Genomic DNA, 22,541 nt, shown 5'->3' on the forward strand with positions numbered 1-22,541 from the left:
CCCTCCCTGCCTATGGCAGCTTTTGGGTACTTTCAGGTATTTTTTGCTCTCCCACTGCTTCTTCTCAGAGCAGCCGTAGGGTCCAAATCTGAAAGCATCTCCCCAGTCAGCATCCATACTGGTGTTTCGGTTGGGTCATGAATCTGTTTTTGAGTCTGCTGTCCTAATCCTCCCTACCTGTCCAGCTTTGGTGCCTAACCTGCCTGCCATGGGGGTGCATTCCTTGGAGGGGGGAAGGAAACTGTGAAATGCAGAGGAGTGCAGCTCATGCACTTCCAACACCCAGAGATCTTCTGACCACGGGACTGGACTACAGATAGTCCTAAATCCTCAAAATGTACAGCATGATATCAGGTCCTCAGATTCAGCTCTTTTGCTGCCCTGCCTACCGATACAGAAATAATCTTCAGGTGCAATTTCACATTTAGTTGAAGTTATTTATATGTGCAAGTATCTAAGGAGTCAAACCCTTTCTTACTGGGCAGGCTTTTAAATAAAGGCTCAGTCATAAGCCCCTACTTAGGTGGATGTATTTGGAATTAGAACTAGACTTCTGGATCTATTGAAGATTAAGAGCTAGTTATTTAAAGGTTAAAAGTCTCGGGGAAGTTTTAAGTGGGTTTTTAGTAGGATTGTTGCCACTTACACTGAAGTAAAAATGTTAAAATATCCTTTAAAATGTGGTCCTTGGGACCTGGAAGCTCTTGCACCACACTGCAAAGCCTTAGTGATGCAGGAACCTGCATGTCCATGGGCTTTTGGTGAGAACAGGGCTCCTAAGTCACTTAGGAACAGATCCTCAGAAACACTCGATCACTTGAACATTGGCTGGGTACTTAGTATATTCAGGAGCCTTTGAAAAATCTATTACCTGCATTTGCAGCTGCAAGGAGACCTTTACAATGTGGATTTTATCCTATGTGACACTTCACAGAGTAATCTATAAATACCTTAAAAACCTGGGGCTACCACTAAGGCTACTCTGGTACCTCAGCTGAGGTATATTTTAGAATGTTTCCCCTTATTAGTTTTCACAGCTGGCAGCTGATGTGAGAATAATTGGAATCATAAGACAGTTTGGAAAGAAATTATCTATGTGCTGAAGCGCGCTGCATAAGCTTCACCTTTTAACAAATTTACCCTTCTGTTTTTTCAGGTAAAGGTGATGTGTTTGGTGATATCTTCTGGAAGGAAACCAGCCTGGCCCACGCCTGTGCCAACGTGCGGGCTCTGACGTACTGCGATTTACATATTATTAAACGAGAAGCCCTGCTCAAAGTGTTGGACTTCTACACAGCTTTTGCAAACTCCTTCTCAAGGAACCTCACCCTCACCTGCAATTTGAGGAAACGGGTAAGGCAATGGCTCTTCTTCTTCTCTTTCTCTCACCAAGAGATGGCAAGCTCTGGAAGACCCTTTCCAGTATTTAACAGCCCCCAATTTACTCTTGATGTTTTCGGGTCATTGCAGATTAAGTGGCCTTTCAATAAATGTTGCTCTTTGGTTGTGTTGCTCAATAAAAGTTACTTAGTAGATTTGCAGCTCTGAGCAGCAGTCCTAGCAGGGTGACATATGAATTACATTTCTTTTTCTTCACAGTTGCTGGGCTTTGGCTTTTTCTTTCCCCGTTGCATAATGTAAAAAGTGCTATTTTGTAGACCCAGAGTCTGGATTCCTCAGAGGTGAGGTTTAGTTTCTCACCTTCTAAGATAAAATTTAGAGGACAGTCTGGTGGATCTGCATGGCATAGACCAACTAAGAGAAATTTATTGATGCTAAATAAATAAAATGTACTCAGCAGAAGTACGTATTAATACCCGTTTCTCTCACTTGCAGAGTTTAGACTTTTAATACAGCCAGGTTAATAAAGCTTGGTATGGATTTTACATTTACAGCTCACTTGTTAAAGCCTCCTGCTCATTTTATAATCAATCAGCAATGCTCACTATCCATTAGTCCTTCCAAAGAACACTCCATCTAAAAATTAAGTAGCTATAAGGACATAACTTGAAAACAGGTTAAGGGATTCTTTAATTCGCATTGCAGCAGCAAAATTTAATCTTTATGGTGATTTTTTTTGGAGATTGATGAAGGTTATAGAAATTTCATTTGCATAGAGAAATCATATAACAATGATTTATAAATTATTGAGTGTTAACTGTGATCCTCTGGCAGCTGAAACACATTTTTCTGAAGCTTTAGCTAGGGCAGGAATATGTGAGGTCTACCTATCTTACCAGATAATGTACCAAGGCTACCTCAGTGTTTAACAAGACAGTTTCATCCTCTACAGTAGCAGGAGTTCAGCACAGTTCAAATTTTACTTTTCTCAGCCTATTTTCTCTCTAACCACAATGGAGCATTTCACAAATGCTTCTTTAAAGAAGCTTTATTTTTTCATGTATTCCTTGTGCTCATTAATATACCAAGCATGGCACAAAATACCCATGGCAAAAAAAGCAGATGCAGTGGAATTTCAGGCCCCCCTCTGTCTGTGCTGGAGCCTGAAAGAGCTGAATTATAATCAGGTTTGGTTCCAGCTTGTCAGCTTACCTCTGACCTGAGGCTCAGTAACTTTGCTCCAGACCTGAACAAGGGCTTTGGGGATTGAAAGCTGGTTTGAAGCTTTTAGCTTATCACTTCTCTGTTAATAAGATGCCCTCCCAGCCTTGACTTCAGCATCCCTAGCCCCTTGCCATCTTGCCTACCTGTGATGTATCACCAGGTATTGTCCGTCCCTCAGGTCTCTGAAACTACCTCAGGCGTTGCTGATGGTAATTGCACAGGACAAGATAATGCCACATACATTGTGCCAAAATGTAGTCTTTTCTTCTTAAAATGGTGAACCTGTCACTTCAGCTGGCTGCCTGGGACTTCCCCCATTATAAGCACAAGGTTGTGTACTGCAAAAACACCACAGATCTTTTCCTGACAGGTCAATGTGCTGGAGTTCAATTCTGTAGTCCGGGAATGCATACAGGGCTGGGTTTCCCTGGATTTTCTTCTTTCCCATGCACCTTTTTATAGGAAAATTGGTTCCCTGTAGGGCCCAGCCATAGGGAGTCACCCAGATGGGAACACTCAGGTCTCCAGTACAGATACCTCCTGTACAGCTCAGTGTTAGGTACATTCAGTGTTAGGTACATGAACTTTGCCATGTGGGCAGTGACTCAAAGCAAGAAGGAGCAGCACTTCTAAAAAAATGCTGGATTTTGCAGAAGGAAAGGAAATGGATGTGTTGGCATTACATGAGAGTGGGTGGAGAGCCAAAGAAAGGTTGTGTCAATGTGTTACATGCAAGGTGGAGTTCATTTCACTAAAACTTGGGTGATGACATCCATGCTACTTACCAGTCACCTGTATAGCCCATGAAGAATGATTCCTTCAGAAGGCAATCACAGAATCATAGAATGGTTTGGGATTGAAGGGACTGGTAAAGGTCATCTAATCCCCCTGCAATGAGCAGGGACATCTTCAACTAGATCAGCTTGCTCAGAGCCCTTGAATCATCTGTTCACTCTTCACTGTCCAGTCTGAGATGGGAAAATCATCCCCTTACTTTTGATTTTGAGAGTTCTTGATCACTAACTCATAACTACATCCAGCACATCAAATGAACTCCACCTATGATTTCTGCCACAGTTTTACCCTGGAAACATTTTGGGTAAAGTCTTACTTCTATTGCAGTAAGGTGTGCTGAGCGAGAAGGAGCTTTGCCAAAATTCTTCGCATCATTCCTAGGCAAAGAACAGCTCAAACTACTTTAAACACCAGGGACACAATCTAAGTCCTGTTCTATAAAGTTCAGGAATTATTTCAAACCTTGTATCTGCTGAAACTGATTCCCTGTTGAGCACAGAAGGGTTTGACAGTGAGTTCATCTCTTAGGAAACCCTGTGCTACCCAGGACAGTTTTATCAATAGAATTCAGTTGTTCAGGCAGTGAAACTGGGCTGACAGAGCTGCACTGTACTGCAGCAGCTTGTATTCCAGTCGTGTAATCTAAATGGAAAGAAAATCATTGTCTCCTTTAATTGATTTCAATAGAAATATACTTAGCGCTTTTTCTACGTAGTCATCACTCACAAGGTTTGACATTTAATTATTACAAAACTACACTTCTTGTGGTTCTCTGCTTAAGAAAATGGCTGTTCTCAGTGTTGAAAACATGCAGACAGAATTGTTCTTTCATCAGGTCTGCTCTTCTAAATACACAGCCATGTCTGGGGATGCACACACACGTGTTTGTGCTGCATTGCCTCTCAACAAGCACTTAGAGGTAGTCCATAGACTGCAAAACAGTTTAGACATTCAAAAGGCTAAAAAATTAATAATAGTACCAAGCACAAAAGGTTAGTTCCACATGACAAGGAAGAGGAAGTCACACTGAAGTGGGAAAATAATGTTTTCTCTCTCCTAAGTAACATTTAGAGGCCTAGCATGTTGAGTGACCTACTTAAGGCATCTGCTCAGCATGCTATTATCAACTCTTTTTTTGCTTTTTTTTTTTTTTTTTTTTTTTTTTTTTGTGTTAGGTAGCTCAGCCATCACGCTGCATTTATGAGCCCATAAATGAGCATGCCTGCAAGCTTTTCAACCTGCAGTCATCACTCCTGCCCGGGGTGGCGAGGTGACTTTTCATTTGTAATTGCAGAGCATTGCAGCATACCATGTTTCATGCCCTGAAATCTTTATAGCACATCTAACATCACTAATGCACACTCCAAGGCAGAATCAGGACTTTAAACCTTTTTTTTCCGAACAGAGAAAAAGAATTAATCTGGAAAGATATTCTTGAAAATCGCAGTGAAATTACATACCCGCCTCTGAGGACTGTAAGTTAGAAAGCAGTGTTTAGGATGAGTTTTCAAAGAGTTAATTACTGCTTTCTGATATTGGATGGGAATATTAATAATGTCTAATTCATTAAGTGCCTTCCAAGATTTCACACAGCTGGAGGAGAGCTTCTTTGCAAGTTTGAGTCATGGATCTTGGCTGAAGGAGGGGAGACAAGACTGATTTTTAGGAGACTCAAACCTGTATAAATGTAGATACATCTTACTGAGGGTCAAAATTCAGGAAGAAAGGCCTACAACCAGCTACCAAATGTTCACCCAGAGCCCAGGTGAGCATTTTATGGCTTTTTTTTTTTTTGAACACAGAAAATAAGTGTTCAGATGAAATATTTTTAAAGCTTTTTCTTTCCTCTTCTCATCGTTGCTTCCATTCGCACCAGCTAATGCACCATCTCCAGCTAACTATTGGGTCAGCATGTTCTGTGCAAGAAAACCTGTGTTTCAGTAAGGCAAAGATTTCCCCCACAGCTCCTAAGGTGCATGGTCACACACTGCTGGTTTCTACCATCAGCAGAATGTACTGTGTCAGGAGCAGCCAGGGAAGAGGACCTCTGGTGCATTGGTTCCTGGAAGATGTGCTGGAGAGTCAGCCAAGGAGATGTGAAGAGATGAGTGCCTTTAAGGTAGTGAAATACCATCCAGAGAGGCTTGTTTCTTTTCCCTTTGATGCTCTTAAAGCCAGGGACAACACTGAGAGACTGATGTTATCTAATTCCTCCAGCACAGTGTGAGTCTCTGGGGCTTTTTAGTGGGCGAGGCTATCAGACTGTCTTAACACATGTCCTGTTTTTCTTTCTATTTCAGATTAGAATGATTTCTTTTTAAATTGTCTTTCTCTGTGAAGTTTTAATGCATCACATGTTGTTTCTTAACTGAATCGCCTGTCATTTCTGAATCACTTAGTTTTTAGAAAAGCTTTATTTTAATTTGATTTCTGCATTTGTGTCTCCTTAAACTGAAGGTTGTATTAAGGTTCATTCAGGATGTCCCATCTTTTTTGGTTTTAAGGCTCTCTGGATGATGTGCTGTATTAGCAATGTCAGAGGCAGGAAGCCTGGCATGAAGGTTGCACATGTTCTGCTGAACTTGAGGACTTTTGCAGGCAGCTTGATTTGGAGCTGTTTGTGCTTTGCCAGCTGGTGCTCACACTCAGTCTGAGCAGTTGTGGAGAGGGATTTGCACACAAAGGAAGAGATCAGAGCATTGTTCTTGGGTAACTCTGGCAAACAAACAGAAAGCCCTAGGGTAACTGTGGAGCAGGATGTGCTGAGCACCTTCTCTGCCCAGTGGTCCATCTCCACGAGTGGGTCCATCATCCATTTTCATCTTTTTTCAGTCCATTATTGGGAGCTTTCTCCCAATAAACAAGGATTGCAAAACTTATTGGAGAAAAACATTTTTCCCATTGTTATTAATGTAGAGAAGCAGAGAACAAAACCATGCTGCTTAGGGAGCTGCTGTGGGTAGTGGTGTAAATCAGCTGGTGCTTCAGTATTGTCCTGGATTCCTGTTCTGTGCCCATGCTTAGGCTGGTACTCAGTCCTCCTCCATGCCTCACTGCTGGTACTTTTCTTTTACACATGCAGCTTATTCCTTTGCTGGTTTGAGCCAGTGGCAAGAGTCCCAGGGAGTGCAAGACTGAGCCTTTGGAAGATCACAGCATGCTCTCTCTTCACAGGCTAGCCTTGCCTTTTATTTCACCAAATTCTTTTCCCCAGCTCCATCTGAGATAGGAGAGTTTGTTTTACTGTATCTCAGGATGCTTCTAACCTTCCCTGTCCCTCTCTGGTCTTTTCTTACCTGCTTTTTCCCCTTCTTTTATATGAACATGTTGTCCTAGAAAATAAAGACCTATAGTGTAGTACTAGCAGCAGTTTAACATGATTTCAGAGCAAGTAAGTTATACCCTCAAAAACCAATATGGTTTTATTTTGTTCACATGTTACCAGACTCTGCATCTCCTTATTATACTTGAAGCAGCTTTCAGTTAAGACAATTTTTATTTTAAATTTTTATTGTTTGGCTTCATTGCATTCACAACTATCTCCAGGTATGTTAATTTGCAGTATACTGTGTATTTGCAATACACTGCAGTATTTCCTAAATCTGTTTTGCTGATTTAGATCTGGTGCCACCTCAGATGGTGTCTAGACTCATACATTCAATGTGCAAAGGACAGAAGAGCCCACATCAAACATTTCAGCAATGTGGCCTTGTTAAAACTGCCAGATGAGGCTGGTCCCTGGCTGGTCTTTGCCGAGGAATTTCTTGAGAAACTGCTCACGGGTCTGGGCCAAACCCATGCCAAACCCAATCCATTAACAGTATGGAAGATGGAGCAATTTCTTGTGGATTTGTAGCTGTGTGATTGCAGATAGCCCAGCACAGCCTGTGCCATGCTTTCTGCCATTGAGAGTCCCGTGTGATTCCTTCTTAGTGAGATCTTGCAGATCTGAGGCTGGAGGTTTTTTCTGCAACTCTTCCCTTCCATCTCCCCCTGAGCCATTCCTTGTGTCTCTGCTCCTCTTCAGGGGTGTGGGGATTTGAGTTTAAGGCAGTCAAAGGAAGGAAGTTAGTCCTTGGAGGACCATGCATGACTTTGCTGAGCAGAAGAGCTGTATAAAAATTGGAAGCGAAAGCTGTGGCAGCATTAACTTCCCTGCTCCATGCCTCTGCCAGACGGCATGGGAGAGCTGTCTGAGCAGAGCATTGCTGGAAAAGCTGTCAGTGGGTTTGCTTTCTCACTTTGTTTTTTTTATTTTCCCAACTCTTTTCTGCGTGCCTCGTTCCCTTCTTTCTCTATTTTGCCACTTCGTCTCCATCTCATATGGGTCTCTTCTGGGAACCTTTTGGGTCGTATGGACCATGGAAAATCAGGGGGTACAGGAGCAGTTGTACCCATGGACCCCTCCCCAGATACACTGAGGGAGCACAGAGGTTGTTTCTCCTTCAAGAATCTCACCCTTGATGAGGCAAGAGAAAATGGGCTCAAGTTGCAGCAGGGGAGGCTTAGATTGCATATTAGGAGAAACTTAAAAGGGTTATTAAACACTGGATCAGGCTGCCCGGGAGGTGGGTGAATCACCATCCCTGGAGGTGTTTAAAAGATGTGTAGATGTGGTTCTGAGGGTCATGGTTTGGCAGAATTGGGTTAATGCTTGGATTTGGTGATCTTATGATTCTATGATCCTGAGACAAGCACAGTTTTCTCTCCTGGCTGTGACTCGATGGATGCACAAGTGAGTGACAAACCTGGAATCTCTCCTCTCCTTGCCAGCTCAAGGACTTGGGTATTTTATCGAGTGTTAAAAATTTACCTGAAAAACTGGGCACAGTGTATCTCCCTGTGTCTCTGGGAGACCTGGGGTGGTATAGATTCATGGCTGGATTAGTATATTTTGCTTTTAGACTGCAGGCAGATGCAGAGATTAGCCAAGGCACTATCATCTTTAATAGTGTTTCAGAGCCACATTAATCCCACAGGGTCCCAGCAGGTCCCTGTTTTATTCTGAATATAATCTCTAAATTAAATACCTTCTCAGACATCCTGACTATGCTTCTGTAAAAGTGAGAGGCAAAGCACTGCCAGCTCTGTAAAAAGTAGGACTGAGCCCCGTTCTGATAATCGTTTGGCATTACAGAGGTAGACTTATTTTTTCCTGGGCATGTAGCTTCTCTGTCTAAATCAAAATCAAAAGGGCATTTGATCTTGTTTGTCAGGCCATTATTTTACTGTTGTTTTTTTGCTGTGAAATGAAAGGCAATTTTGCATGCTTTTCATTCAAGGAGCTTTGAACAGCATGGTATGGCTGCAAAAAAAAAAAAAAAAAAAAGAAAAGAAAAAAAAAAGTGCTTTCTGCACAGCAGCTGTTATAAAAGGCATGCTGCTGACTTACCCTAGCAAAAAGTATAAGCATCTCTTCTTCAGGTAGGCAAGTGCAAATGGAGTGATTTACTTGGGTGTGGAAGGACCATTAAACAGGAAATGTCAGGGATGGGCAGTGCCCATGGGATAGCAAAGGTGTAAACTGACTACCTTAGAGTGAAGATCCAGGTGAATAATTTGCTGTTGTGCTTTTTGTGAATTCATACAATTTCTTTGTTTAGAAAACTGTCATAATTAAGAGGCTCTTGGTAGTTGACTCAGCCTTCTGCAGGCTGTCTGCTAATATCAGTTCAGGGCAGTATTGTTTGTTCAGGACTTGAATAGTGATGAAAACATAAATCAAAAGTTTACTATTTTTAAGCTTGTAAATATTAAAAAATAAATATTTTGTGTTCACCTCCCCTCATCGATAAACATTGATGCTTTTAATCTCTTCCAGCTGCTAGAGTAGGGCAGGGGACGTGTGGTGCAGTGGGAAGCAACATTGCCCTTTCATCTTTGATTGCTGGTTAGGAAGGTTTTTATCATCAAACCCCCCTGTGGTTTGATGTTGTGACGAACACAGGCACCAGCAGCTTGGCCAGCAGTGGCCTGAGTGAATTGATCAGGTTTCCCTCTGCAGTAGACAGAGCCCATCTTCCCATAGCTTTGTGTGCTTCCTCTGGTGCCTCAGAAGCTGTGGGGGCATTACAGATGCATTTATATTACTGCTGAGAGGAGCCAATTTATTTTGTGATGCCCTTAATGTGTCCAGGAGCTCCCGCTGCTGCAGGTGGTTCCCTGCTGTGGGCACATCCCTGATGCAGAACTGTGCCCAATGCTGTGGCCACTGGCATCTTAGCATGAAATAGGGGCAAATGCAACAGAACTGAGATGATTAATTTCAAGTGCTCTGGTTGCTTCCACTGTTGCTTCCTGGAGCTGCACTCCAGAAGTTTTAGGAATGCAGCACAGCATGACTTGCAGGTATAAAAATGAGATTCTGTACCAGGCTCCTCACTTCCCAAGCCTAAGTTTGGCAGGACTGGGAATGCCAGTTGCAATGCATCCAAAACCATGGCTGGGGGAAGGAAACTTCTGCTTGTTCATTGGGATCATATGAGTGAATTCCAGTAGGCTTCACGAGAAGCAGAAAGAGCTTTAGCATTCACCCCGGTGGGAGTTTTCTGGCTCTGTCTAGGATGGGATGAGTTTTGTTCAGTCTAGGAATGATCAGTAATGGTTTCACAGCTGTTTTGCATTGGAGGGAGCACTAATTTTATTCTTGCTTCCCCCTTTACAAGCAGGTCTTTGCCTTGGCTTGCATAAAAAGGCTCCTTGCCAGTTACATACTAAAATCTTTTAAAATGCTAAATAAAACTCCCTGCATAAGGTCTTTCTTTTCTGGGCAAGTATAAGTCCATCCATCTATTGTTTCTCAGCACACACTTCCCAAATGCAATAATCCCCAAATGTGCTGGCTCAGCATGTAATAATCATTGCAGCCCTGCAAATCCTAGATGACAAAACCTGACGTCAAATGCTATTTTTGGGCTGCCTCCTACAGTAAAAAAACAGTGCACGTAGGAATGTATAAAATTGTGAACAAAGTGCAAGAGAAACTTTGTCGAGAAGCTTGCACAAATCCCACTAATTTTAGTTAAAAATAAAACCCAGCCTGTCATTTCCAACTTAATGATGGCTGATTGACTGTGCCTTTTTTAATTGTCAGTCAAGCTGCCTCAGTTTGGGTCCTATACAAAGGAGATCTGGAGGAGCAATTTTTACATACATACCAGAGGTGGGCATAGCTGTTGGGAGGGATGGAAGCACCAGAATAAGCTGAGTTCCCTATTATTGCACTTCTGAGCAATTTGCTGAAAGGCAAAAATCTATGTGTTTGGGAAGGAATGTATATGACTGATCCATGGTTTTGTTTTGGGTTTTTTTGTTTGTTTGTTTGTTTTATTTTTATTTTTTTATTATTTTAACAGCCCTTAGTCTTGTTTCCCTTCCTAAAGGTAACAAAAAGCTAATACAGCTTTCAGGTGTAAATTAGTGTTACAGAAAGGAGTGTAGTGTAAGCAGTTATAATATAACTGATATAATAACTGATTTTCTTTAGTCCGTTAATTAAACTGTCAGTGAGATTTTGTCCTTTGGGACTTCCCCTCTGACTTTTAGGTGATTTAAAAATTATTTTATTAGTATTCCGTGAAGCTGTTTCAGCTTCCAAAAAGATTTTCTATAATGCTTCCTATCTAAATATTTCCATCAGTCACTGTACCCTCAGAGCAGGGGCACTTACTGCTCCATGCCCTGTTGGAAGCAGTCCATTTTCTTCTGGTTTTTATTCCCTATTGCAAAAGTTACAGGCTTTGGCTTTTTCTTAGAGTCCAAAACACTTTGCACTCCTTCAAAAATGTGAGCAGCAGTTAATAGCAGCAAAGAACAGCCATTTTGAAATGGGTTGTTTTACCAGTCAGCTGAAATGTGGCATTTTTATTAAGATTACTCTTGCTTTGCGATTTGTCCCCATTACTTGCCCCTTGGTGCGCAGACATCCACTTTTCCATCTCCGTGTTCCTGAACATATGAGAGCATCCTGGCATCTTAGCACTCAATTTCTGTGTCTGGTCTCACTGTCTTCACTGATTCTGCCTTCCTTCACCAGCTGCTGTTGTAATGAATTTCCATCTCCATCCTGTGTCTAAGGCAAATCCATATTTAAATGGAACTGTTCCTAGTTCAAAGCAGCTTAGTCATGATTGACCCCTGTCCTTCTTCCAGGCTGTATTAACCCTCCTGCTGGAGAAGGCTACAGGAGAAATGTAAACAGAACAACTGAATCATGCATGTTTTTCATGTATCCCTGTTTTCATTTATTAAAAGACTTAGCCAGTAACCTCAAGGTCTTCTTCAGAAGTACATGAATAATAATATACAAGCTCAATGGAGCCATGCGTTGATGTCCTGAACAGATGCCTGACTAATTCTCATGGATCATCAGCCAAATAGCTTTATCCCAGCCAAAACCTGGACAATGACTTTAAGCATTTGTCAAAAAGTTTGAACCAAGGCATCGTTTATCCTGTGGTCCTTCAGTAACGTGTCCCATGAACAGCAATTTTGCTTAAATTTGGTCCAGTGTGCCAGAAAGCTGCTAATAGGGTAGGCAAGGATTCAGATGGGACCAAGACTGACCTTGCAAAATCCCCAGCAGCTTTCTTTAACCTCACCAGCCTTCTTGTGGGCAGATGCTCTTTCTCCATGGATCAGCCCTGCCTTGTGAGTGGCACATCTGGCAAAGTGACACATCTGTAGGTAACCTCTAGCATCTAAGGTGGGCACCAGACCTCACTGAGAAGAGTCAGCTTTCTAGAACTGTCTGGATGAGGCATTCATAGAAGAAAGTGACTGAAAAACTGGTGTCTGGTGTGGGAGGCTTAAGGTTAGCTTGATTTTTCAGACAGCAGAAAAAAAGTCAAATCAGAGAAAAAACAGAGAGGGTGCTTTAGCCAAAGTCTCAGAGGTCAAAAGGACCACTGAGAAGTGAATGTAAGATTAAAAAGTGTGTAAGATTAAAAAGTAGCAGAGATAGAGGTGGTGCTTCTGTCTGGTGTCTCTCAGCACCCCTGCAGCAGCATTTGCCCTGTACCACTTGGTGTTTTGTTAATTCTGTGTGTACAGGGAATGGTAGAAAGGATACACACAGTGTGTAAATAGGGTGCAGCACAGTCACAAATGGGGGAATACAGAATCATCAATGTTATTGATTGCAGTGACTTGTTATTTGTGCAGGTACAAGGTTTTTGTACTAGCCCCAGACAGGGAGAGGGGACAAATCAACTGGGCTGACTCCAAATTTATATGAGGAGGTCATTTCTGATCACTTTTAAAGCCAGATTTGCCAAAATATACAATACTGAGGATTACAAACTAATTTGTTTGGGTCTGGAGCAATGAGATAAGCTGAGGCTGCAAAACCAGCAGGCTCAGCCCCTAAGGAGCATCCTGTGTCAGTGCCTGAATACATAGATAAAAATATACAACAGTGCTTATGACCTTTATAGAGATTTCTATTTGGAAGAGAGGTGATGGCTGTGATAGAGATGTTAGGGAAGATCACTAAGAATCACATGAAGAAAATTGGAGGACCTTTCCTCTGAGAATATATGCTGGGACACAACAGAAGGATACCCACAACTAGGATGTAGAAGGGGGGAGCTTATTGCCATGAAATCCCAGGGACTGATTTAATGCAGTCAGCATGTAAATGGGAAGGAAATGGCTCTTCACCACACCATCTGCTTATCCCATCCCCACAACCCATTAGTTAACTCTTCTGTGCTGTCTCTTTGTCCTCTTCCTGTTAACCTTCAGAAAGAAACACAAAGCTCTGCAGAGTCACCACTCGCCGAGTTCCTCAGTCACATCTTCTGAGATTAGAAAAATACTTGTAATGGGCCCTTTGGGGACAGGCAGAGCACTTCATCCTCCCTGTGTGTTTGTCATGTAGGCAACCCACTGGGTTTGCCTGCAAGAGGCTCAGATGCAACTTTCATTAGCAGCTTCATTTCTGCCCAAGTAACCTTCAGGGAACAGCGTGCTTCTTTGTGTGGAAGTTTGGCGTGGCTGATGCAGTATTTCCATGCTGTTGTAGGAAGCTCAGTAGTTTGTGGATAACTCTTCTATCTAGCCTGTGAGTGATTTTCCTAGACTTTCTGCCCCAAAAAGAGCTCTTCACTGGTAAAGATTTGGGGACAAGGAAACATTCGGCAACATCATTGAAATGGAGTCTTTGCTCTCTAAAATTCTTGTATTTGATTATGCTATCAATTGAAGGCCCCTGCTTTGCTGACAATTAGATGCCTCTAAAAAACTGTAGTTCCTTTAATCTCTTGATCTAAAATACCCTCAGTGGCAGCTCTGCTCCAAGAACTTTGGGCTAAAGGGTGATGCTTAGGTGAAAGGAGCACATCCTCTTCACATAGTGTTTCTTCTTGACTGGATACTCTTTAATGTTTCCATGCTTCTGTCTTGGGTCTTTTTTTTTTTTTTGTTCCTGAAAGAGTTCCTCCCCACTGAAGCCCTGGCTGGGATCATACTGAAGGCAATTACAGTATATTTCAGCAGCCAGCACTCCTTACTTACACGCTGCCAATGGAGAGCTCTCAACTTGGAACATTTTAGCTCCGCTGGGTGAGAGCTTGAAAAAGCCCAGGGATGCTTGTTAAGGTTATTTCACAGAGCTTTCTATAGTTAAATGAAGTATTAAGTTTAAATACTACATTGTTGGTCTTTTTTTTTCCTGTTAAATTGGGATTTTCCAGTGGTTTAACTGAATTATTTCACATCTGTTATGCAGTGGGCTGATCCTGCCTTTCAGGTAGTCAGATCTGCTAGAGGTGTTAATCTTTTTCAAGCCTTGATTTCATTTTAAAAGAGTTGCCAGATCACACTGCTGGTGGATTCTATGCTGGTGTCTGTGCTGAGAAGCAGAGATGTGAGATGCTGAATTGCCCCAGCTCATTCTCCCGTGGCTTTGTTTGCAGGGCATCCTACAGGAAAAGTAGGCACAGGAGTAATTTGAGTACAGGAGTAATCCAGGAGTAATTTGAGTTCAGGTTTCATCCATGAAATCTGTAGAAAGGGACTGAGCACTGGGTGCACTTCCCTGAAGTTGTTCCCAGCAGGTTCAGTGTTCTCTGATATGGACTGTATTTACTGGTCAAGAAGGAAAATAAGTGACCCTGAGGAGATTTTGACACGCCTGGATGGCTCAAAGCAGAACCACAGTGCAGCTTTGGGCTTGAAAGCAGGAGAGCCAGATTAGAATCCTGTTGGGGAACACCACCATACATCAGCAGAGACCCTTGGGCCCTTCCCTGTGGTGTGGCACAGATGTGCCCTCCCTTTTGAGATCCACAGGCATTTCAAAAGTTGTTGACTGGTATCTAGAAGCAAATAAGAAACAAGCAAATTACTTCCCAGCCATCAGCCTGAATCTGTTCTGCTTGGGAATGCTCTACCCTGGATTTGAATTAGTTTGTATCTGGAGTCAGTGGCTCCCCCCACCAAACCAGTCTCCACTATTCCACCTGGTTGAGTGGAAGGAATGTTTGTCAATGACAAAGCAGCACCTTTTACCTCCCAGTTTTATGATTTGGCAAGATACAACAAGGTTTGATGCCTTTGAGCTCTTTGAGGCACAGAGGCTGCCCACTGACCCCTTTCCTTTGGGTCTGTTGTTGCTATGTTTTCCCCTTTAAAATTATTTCTTCATTTCTGACTCATCATTTCCAAACAAAGCTCATGGTGTTCTACATGGCATGGTTCTGGAACTTCATTCTTTTAATTGATGCTCCCGCTCTTAAAAGCTTTTCAATAAATTAACAAAACCTTGAAAATGATGAAGTGAACAAACAGAGTAGCTGATAGCACATTCTGTGTAAAACCGAAGTTTCTAAAAGCCAGGTAGAACATTCTCAATGTTAGAAGCAAGGCTGATAGCAAATGCTGTTATCTTTTGTTAGACCAGTGGATACAGATGGAATAAAAATCAACAAGCTTTCAGTTATAAAACATTTTTCCAGTTATAAAGACTTCAGATTAAATTTCAGGCACTTTATAGTCTGGTACAGTAGTATTTAAGGAAAAAAACAAACCATAATGATTCAAATTAATTTAAATTTCCACTTAATGTAGAGAAGAGGGAATATTTTATAGTGGGAACAATTTTCAATTCTTTACTGATGTATTACTTTGTAAATGGAGTGTCTCTATTAGGCATCTATTGAGACCATTTGGTCTTGAGGCAGAAACCTGTAAGAGGCAAAAAACACAGAGAACAAAACACAAATTCTGCAAATCCTCTGGGTCCATATTCTGTGCAGCTTTGTGCTAGGAATGTGCAGGAATACAGAGCCGTTCACCAGTAGGGCTTGCCAGAAACCAAACATGAGGATTATGATATTTGTCATCTGATTAAGAACAAATAAACAGAGATATTGCTGCCCACCTCCCCACCCTTCTTCCAGCATAAACCAGAACAGTAGTAAAGTTGTCCTGGACTGGATTTAATTTCAGTATGCAGTTACAGTCGAGCCCTTCCAGGTATTTTAAATCCAGAACTATATTTCCCAGGTTGGACAGTAGTGAAAAGAAAATTATTATATTAATAATTTTATTTTACTTTAATAAATATCTTGATATGGTTAATCTTTTTGCAGCATGGATTTTCCTACTGTAGGGGCCCTGGACTGTAAACCTTGGTTCCATCCCTCTCCCATCCACTGAGCAGCTCGGTGGCCCTGGGCAAGTTCTACATGAACTCTCTGTGCCTTGGTTTTGGCATCTGGCAGAAGAAGCAGCATCATGAATCCTACTATCACCAGTAGGATTCAGGGGATTCAGTACAGGGAAAGAAGAGTGGTAGATTAGTACTGCATATTAATATTGATGATTGATCTTCTGTTCCAAGTTAAATCAGGCTGAAGAACAGTTTGAAAAGTCTTCTGGCATTTTCCCCATCCCAGGTAGCACCATTTCTTCAGCCTTCTCCAAGACTGAGCCACCTCTCTGTTACCTGGAGGCTTTGAACTATCTTTGCCTATTTATGCTCAGAAGTGCATCACGCTTAGGAGGTGCTGTGCTGAGCAAAGTGAAGGCTGCTTGCTTTGGGGAGTTTCTTTTTTTTTAATCATCTCTAACAAAATGCACAGCCCGTAACTCATCTCCACCACCACAAAGCCTGAAGCAATTGACTGTGCTGCCTGCTGACGTGTCACTACCCCAGTGCCAATAGCACATATTGATCCAATGGCCAGTGTAAGTTTGCAAGGGCCAATTCTGCCTAATCTGGTTGGAGACTGTCCTGTTGTAGAGGCACTGTCTGGCAGTGAGCACATCACCCAGCAGCTGGGCTGGGAGGTAGTGGGAGGCTCCCTGAAACTCCTGAGCCCCAGGGTTCCTCATGGGGATGTGCTGGCAGGACTGGCGGTGGCAACATGGTCTAAGTGCACACTTAGTGGTATATGTCACCAACTCCTTACATCAATGTGGAGTGCTAATAGACATTGGGGAGGGGGGGTTGTTGTGGTGAGTGGTGGTTGTCTTTGCTAGGGGTATTCTCCAGATCCAGTGGGAGATCTTGAATTAGCCAAGCTTGGGTTTTTAGCCTTCTGAAGGGCTCTTCTTTCCAAAGGTCTGGAAATCCACAGTAGTCCTGATAAGAACCTCAACTTCCCTTCTTGCAGGAGTTCAATGCTGTAGAAAGCCAAAACCATCAGCAAGATGAGAAGAAAATCCAACGAGAGCACTAGAAACCTGATCTTCTCTCTGCATCAGTGCCAGGCAAAGAAGTAGGAGAAGTGCCTTTTCTATCCGCTGTTCCCTCTGATAACTGCCCTCAGGAACGGGAAAGAGAATAGGAAGGGGAAGGAAAAGAGAAAGGAGTAGGGAAGGGGAAGGAGCAGAGAAAGGGGAAGGGAAAGGGGAAGGGAAGGAGGAAGGGAAGGAAAATGGGAAGGGAAGAGCAGGAGTATGGGAAGGAGCATGAGAAGGAACATGAGGAAGAGAAGGAGAAGGAGAAGGAGAAGGAGAAGGAGAAGGAGAAGGAGAAGGAGAAGGAGAAGGAGAAGGAGAAGGAGAAGGAGAAGGAGAAGGAGAAGGACGGGAAGGAGAGATTGCTCCATACTCTCCAATGAGAGGTCATCTGCAAGAAGGGGAGACTGGTAGAAAGATGCATATAGCAGGAGGGATCATTTAGTTTGCTCTGCCACCAAATGACCAACCCAGGCTAGACTTGTTTACATGGTAGAGTTGTTATGGAGCACAGGAAGGCATTATCCCAAAGTGCATAATCCTAAGCAGTGAGAGGGAACAACAGTCCCCAAGAGACACTACTCAGTAATAGTTACACTGCAGTGCTTATCCTCAAATTGGTCTCTGCTCAGCTTCCCCATGTTTAACCATCTCTGTGGTGTATACAGAAAACAAACTAGGTCCTGATTCAACAAAGTATTTCCACTCCCCAGTCCAATGTGGTCTTTGGATTGAGTTCAGTATAGGATTTAGGGTCCTGAAAAGGAATTAGGAGGCTAAAGCTGGGTTGCCCACCCATTGTGGCAGGAGCCCCATAGGAGGGACTGTGTCTCTTTGGGTTGTGGTCACAGTTCAGTGTCCTCTGAGTACTCATAGATCAATAATTCCTCCCTGCAATGGGATGACCCTTTACTAAGCCAACCAGCCACAGATCCCAGTTGAAAAATACCACAAATTTGTAAATTAGACTTTCTGTGTGTGGAAGGTACCTTTTGATGGCTTTGTTAGTATTGGAGAAGCAGATCTGAATTGGGCTGTTCTGCAGCATGCAAAGGCATCTGCTGTTTGGTTACAGCAAACAAACCAGAAAATAGTGAGGGCAAAGCAGCAAAAGAAGTGATTGGTTTCAAGTCCAGAATCTTGTGTAAAACACACAGCGAAGTTCCCCACTTCCAAAGCTGCACAGTGCCCTTCTTCAGCATCCCTTTCCAAACAGAAACACAGAGCCCAGCAGGTATCGGTACAACAGCTAAGCCTGCAGCAACAAAAAACCCCATGTATTGTTTTCCCCTGAGGTACAAAGAGAAGCAGGTATTTGTAAGGGCTGAATATATGGGCAGGAGGTTCTCAGGTCAGGGTGACATGAAAAAACAGGAGAGCTGAATTGGGAGACTGAGCTGCTCTCAAAAAATGCTCTTCTTTTTTGGTGTAAATGTGTGCAATTGCACGACCCGGGTGAGAGACTTGGGCATTTCTTTTGGCTGTCTGACTCCTTAGCTCAGCATGTGCTCAGTTAAATCTGTACTCACACCATTTTGAAGAATCAGTGCCCATCACTCAAGCTGAGAGACTTGACAGATCCTTGCTTGCAATGTGGGTGTCAGTGCTACCCTTCATCAAGGTCTGACTGATGCATCAGAGCATCAGGAGAGGACTTCATGTGGCTTTGTATATCTGTTGTGCACTGCCCTGGATGTCTTAGTGCTGCAGTGCCTTGGGCCCTTTGTTAATGGCTGTTTTTTTTAATGATTTATCTCTGTTTTGGCAATAGCCCAAAACAGTGGCCTCTCTCTGCAACCAGCCATGGATCCTAGTCTCTCGCTTGTAAATAGTTAGCAGTGACAGAGGGATTACCAATTAGTTGTAGAAATGAGGGCAGAGTTATTATTCTCTCTCAGACTGGGAGAGATGAAGACGTGAAGGGAGAGTGTGATTTGCATGAGACTTTCTGCTTGGCCAGCAGAACAATTCATCCTCCTGAATCCGAATCGGGTGCTGTGTATCCACAATACCCTGGGGAAGTGACAAATGTGACTTGGATCTCTACTTGCTTCTCTTCTCTTTCTTTTTCAATCTAGATTTGGTTTAAAGTAAACCCAAGTAACTTCAGACCCATACCAAGGAGGAGAGAGATAGGGCAAACTCTCAGCTGCTCTTTAATATGCATCCTCATTCACAAATGCAGATCAGCCTAATTGCCTGTCAGCATGCACAGATATCTCTCTGGAAGAGTAGTTGGGTACCATGCAAATTGATTGCAAACACAAAATGGAACCAGATTAAAATTTGACCTACAGTAACCAATTTCTAGAACACAGAGCACACATGAGGTGATGGAAGTTCTGGGCACTGGGAAATCAACTATTGGCTGTTGTTGGGTTCTTCTGAAGGGTCTCTCCCTCATTATGTGCTTTGGGGTTTGTTTTTTTTTTTTTTTCAGATGAGCAGCATGGGGAATGCAGCTCTTTAAGTCATGATGAAAGGATTAACCCCTTTCTTGCACATAAAATGCCATTAAATGTCCTTCAAAGGGGCTTTTGCAATGTCTTAAGCCTCTTTTCCTTGAAGTGACATCACTGTTACTCAGGTTGAAAATCTTCACATCTCTTACAAGTAAATTCTATAATCACTTAGGAGGAAACTGCATGAATACAGTTTCTCCAGAGCAAAATTAAACTGTGCTTGGTAGCAAGCTTTTGTGTGCTACCATGTCTGTGAAGTCAGGATCAATTGAAATTTGCAGGAAGGCTATTATTTACTGTTTCTTTCAAGCAGCCAGCAGACTAACCTACAAAATTCTTCTTTTCCTCCAAAATCCAGTATGAAAGACTGTTTAGTGAGGCATTCCTATCCCAGAGATTAACTAATTGCTCAGCAGTCACGTTCACTGCACAGCCAAGGACAGCAATTCCTTTCCCACACACAGATAGAGCAGTGGTTTAACACAAAACAGTTCCTGGGACAGGAGGATTAAGGAGAATTTAGTGGAGAGCAATTAAAAGAGTTGTTAGACCGATTTGTTTGCGAAGCTGAATTTCACATCAAAGTAAAGCTGTCTGAGGAACATACGGAGCAGCAGAAGAATAAAAGCATCATTTCAGGCCATCTATTCTGCATCCTCAGAGTGCAGATTAATAAAGGGAGCTACAAGGACATGGAGATTTACAGGAGTAAATTAGGTGAAGCAGCATAAATTCCATTTGCATTTGGACAAAGGTGCCTTGCCTTGCAATCTCTGTTGCCTCTGGCGTTTTCTGGCTTCAGCTCCATTCCCTATCTGCCAGGTTCCTTGTCACTGGTGTATTCTGCAGAGGGTTTCTGACCATGCCTCTCAGTTTCAGAGACTCCTGCCAGGGCAGGACGTGGCAGTCAGGGGCAGCTCTCCTGCCTGAGCCACACTGAAAAGCTGCTAATGGAAGCTGGGTTGGAGCCAGTGCTCCTTCCTGGCTCTGTGCTGGTCTTGCTGGGTTGATCTTCCCATCCAGGCTGCCTGCTCCTACACCCTTGCCAAGCCTCCACCAAAGACGAGGTGTTAATCCAAACTTGGGGTCAAGATCTGGAATTGCATCATCATGCTGCCATCACCCTCACTCCTTTGGAAGGGCAGTAAACCTTCAGTGAAACAGATTTTCAAGACCTGGAGTCAGTGCAGACACAGTGAGTCCACCCACAGTGCATGGCAGCAGCTTCTCCCACCCATCCCAAAGGAAGGAATGTGTTGACACCAGCTCTGGCTTGCTCTGGGGTTCACAGGCTGGACTTTCAGGTGAAGAACTAATGGCCCATGGCTCCTCTATCACCCTGACTGCATTTTACAGTCCTGCCAGCCCAATCCCCAGGGCTCCAGATTTTGCCAAATTACAAACTCAAAGGCTTGTATGTGGTAATTTCTTATTCATTAATTCCCATCCATTCTTTTGATAGTTTAACTTTTTACGTTTAAGCAAGTTAACATCTTCAAAATTATTTTTTAAAAAATCTAGAATCTGAAAAAATAAGATTTAAAAACTTTTAAATACAAGTATTAATAGTGAATCATGTTCTCTGTGACCTGCCTGGATTTAAAATCACTTCAGTTTTGGAGCCAGTTTTCAGAATATTGAAAAAGTCCCCTTGATATATTCTGTTTGACAGCGGAAGACACAGAGAGAGGGTTTATCCTCAAGGTCTGAGGGATGAAACATCCTTGACTCACCTGAGAGCAATGTCCTGGGAAGGGTTTTCTGCCCATGGCAGTTCATCACAAGTCACAGTGAGCAGGACTGGTCCTGCAGCTGCAGCATCTGGCAGTGGAGTGAAATTTGCAATTGCAAAAGGGTGCTTGGATGAGAACAGCCACAGCCATCCCAGGTGGGCTCCAGCTTCCTGGGGGGAGACCAGCTGGAGGGTTTTGCCAGGGAGCAGGATAAGAGCAGGGGGACTTTGTCTTTCCCATTAGTGGTTCGTCTCATTGCGCCGTGCAAAAAAAGTCTGTTTTTTTCACAAGCTCTCGCTCAGACCTGCCAGGCTGGCATGGTTTTCTATGCAATTGTCTCCCCTTCTCCCTCTGCAGCATTTAAAATAATAGTGTTTATCTGGAAGGACTGGGTGGGCTCTCAGGCTGGATGGGGAATGCATCCCAGCTGGGAACTGGCAATACCCCAGAGTGCTGCAAGAGGAATAAAAATAGCATCAGATGAGAGGTATAATACACACACACATAGAGAAGAGCTTTATGGGAGGGTTTTTTACCCAATCCACACCAAACCCTGACATTTACACTCTAGAGGCAGGGGTTTGGATACTTCTTATCCACCATCAAATGCAGGGTGTCTGCATCCAAATGACATCCAGAAAGGTCCCTCTATTGACACGGGAGACAAACAGGCATTGCAGAGTACAGCTTGTCTGACCTGTTTCAACATCTAGCTGCAGGTGAAATGACTCACGGTCTACCAGGACCTTTTTCTCTCTCTCCACTGTGCAGGGATCCTGGAGGATGAGTTCAGATGCAGCCAAAGGCTTCACAGGTGAACCCTGTTCTGAGTGTCTGTGCTCTGCAGATTGGGTGTGTTTTGTAGTTTGGTCTTAGAAGCAGGAAAATAGCACACTCATCTGAGCACTGTGTGGGTTGGAGTATCCTGTGTCTAAATCCTGGATGTGACTCAAGTTTTCCTCCTTCATTACAATGAGAAAAATGGCAATGACTTTGCTACAATGCACCCTGAGATATGAAAATTAATAGTAATTTTTGCAAACACCTTTACGAAAGTTTGCTTTATGTTGTGCATCTAGGCATGAATTAGGCTTTCCTTATTCTGATGTGGCTTTTATTTTAATTTGGTTTTGTTGGGGTATTTTTAAGCTTTGTTTCTGAAGAAAATGACGTATATGTGCACTGTTGTGAGATTGGTTATATCATCAAAAGTTTAAATCCTGTTGAATCATTTTAGGCTCAAGAGGCAATGGAAAACAATTCTCCTATTTAAAAAAGAAGCCTGTATAAAAGTGTGCCA

General features: G+C 42.9%; 1 protein-coding gene across 1 annotated transcript in view; it reads left to right on the forward strand.

Moving 5' to 3' along the window:
• Positions 1 to 22,541, forward strand: part of KCNH5 (potassium voltage-gated channel subfamily H member 5) — a 157,086-nt gene that overhangs the window by 128,375 nt on the left and 6,170 nt on the right. The window contains exon 10 of the mRNA XM_008501043.1: positions 1,157 to 1,353. Within this exon, the coding sequence (XP_008499265.1) occupies positions 1,157 to 1,353 (197 nt within the window). The remainder of the gene's footprint in view (positions 1 to 1,156; positions 1,354 to 22,541) is intronic.

This window comes from Calypte anna, chromosome 5A, assembly GCF_003957555.1.
Source record: "Calypte anna isolate BGI_N300 chromosome 5A, bCalAnn1_v1.p, whole genome shotgun sequence".
NCBI classification, from domain to species: Eukaryota; Metazoa; Chordata; class Aves; order Apodiformes; family Trochilidae; genus Calypte; species Calypte anna.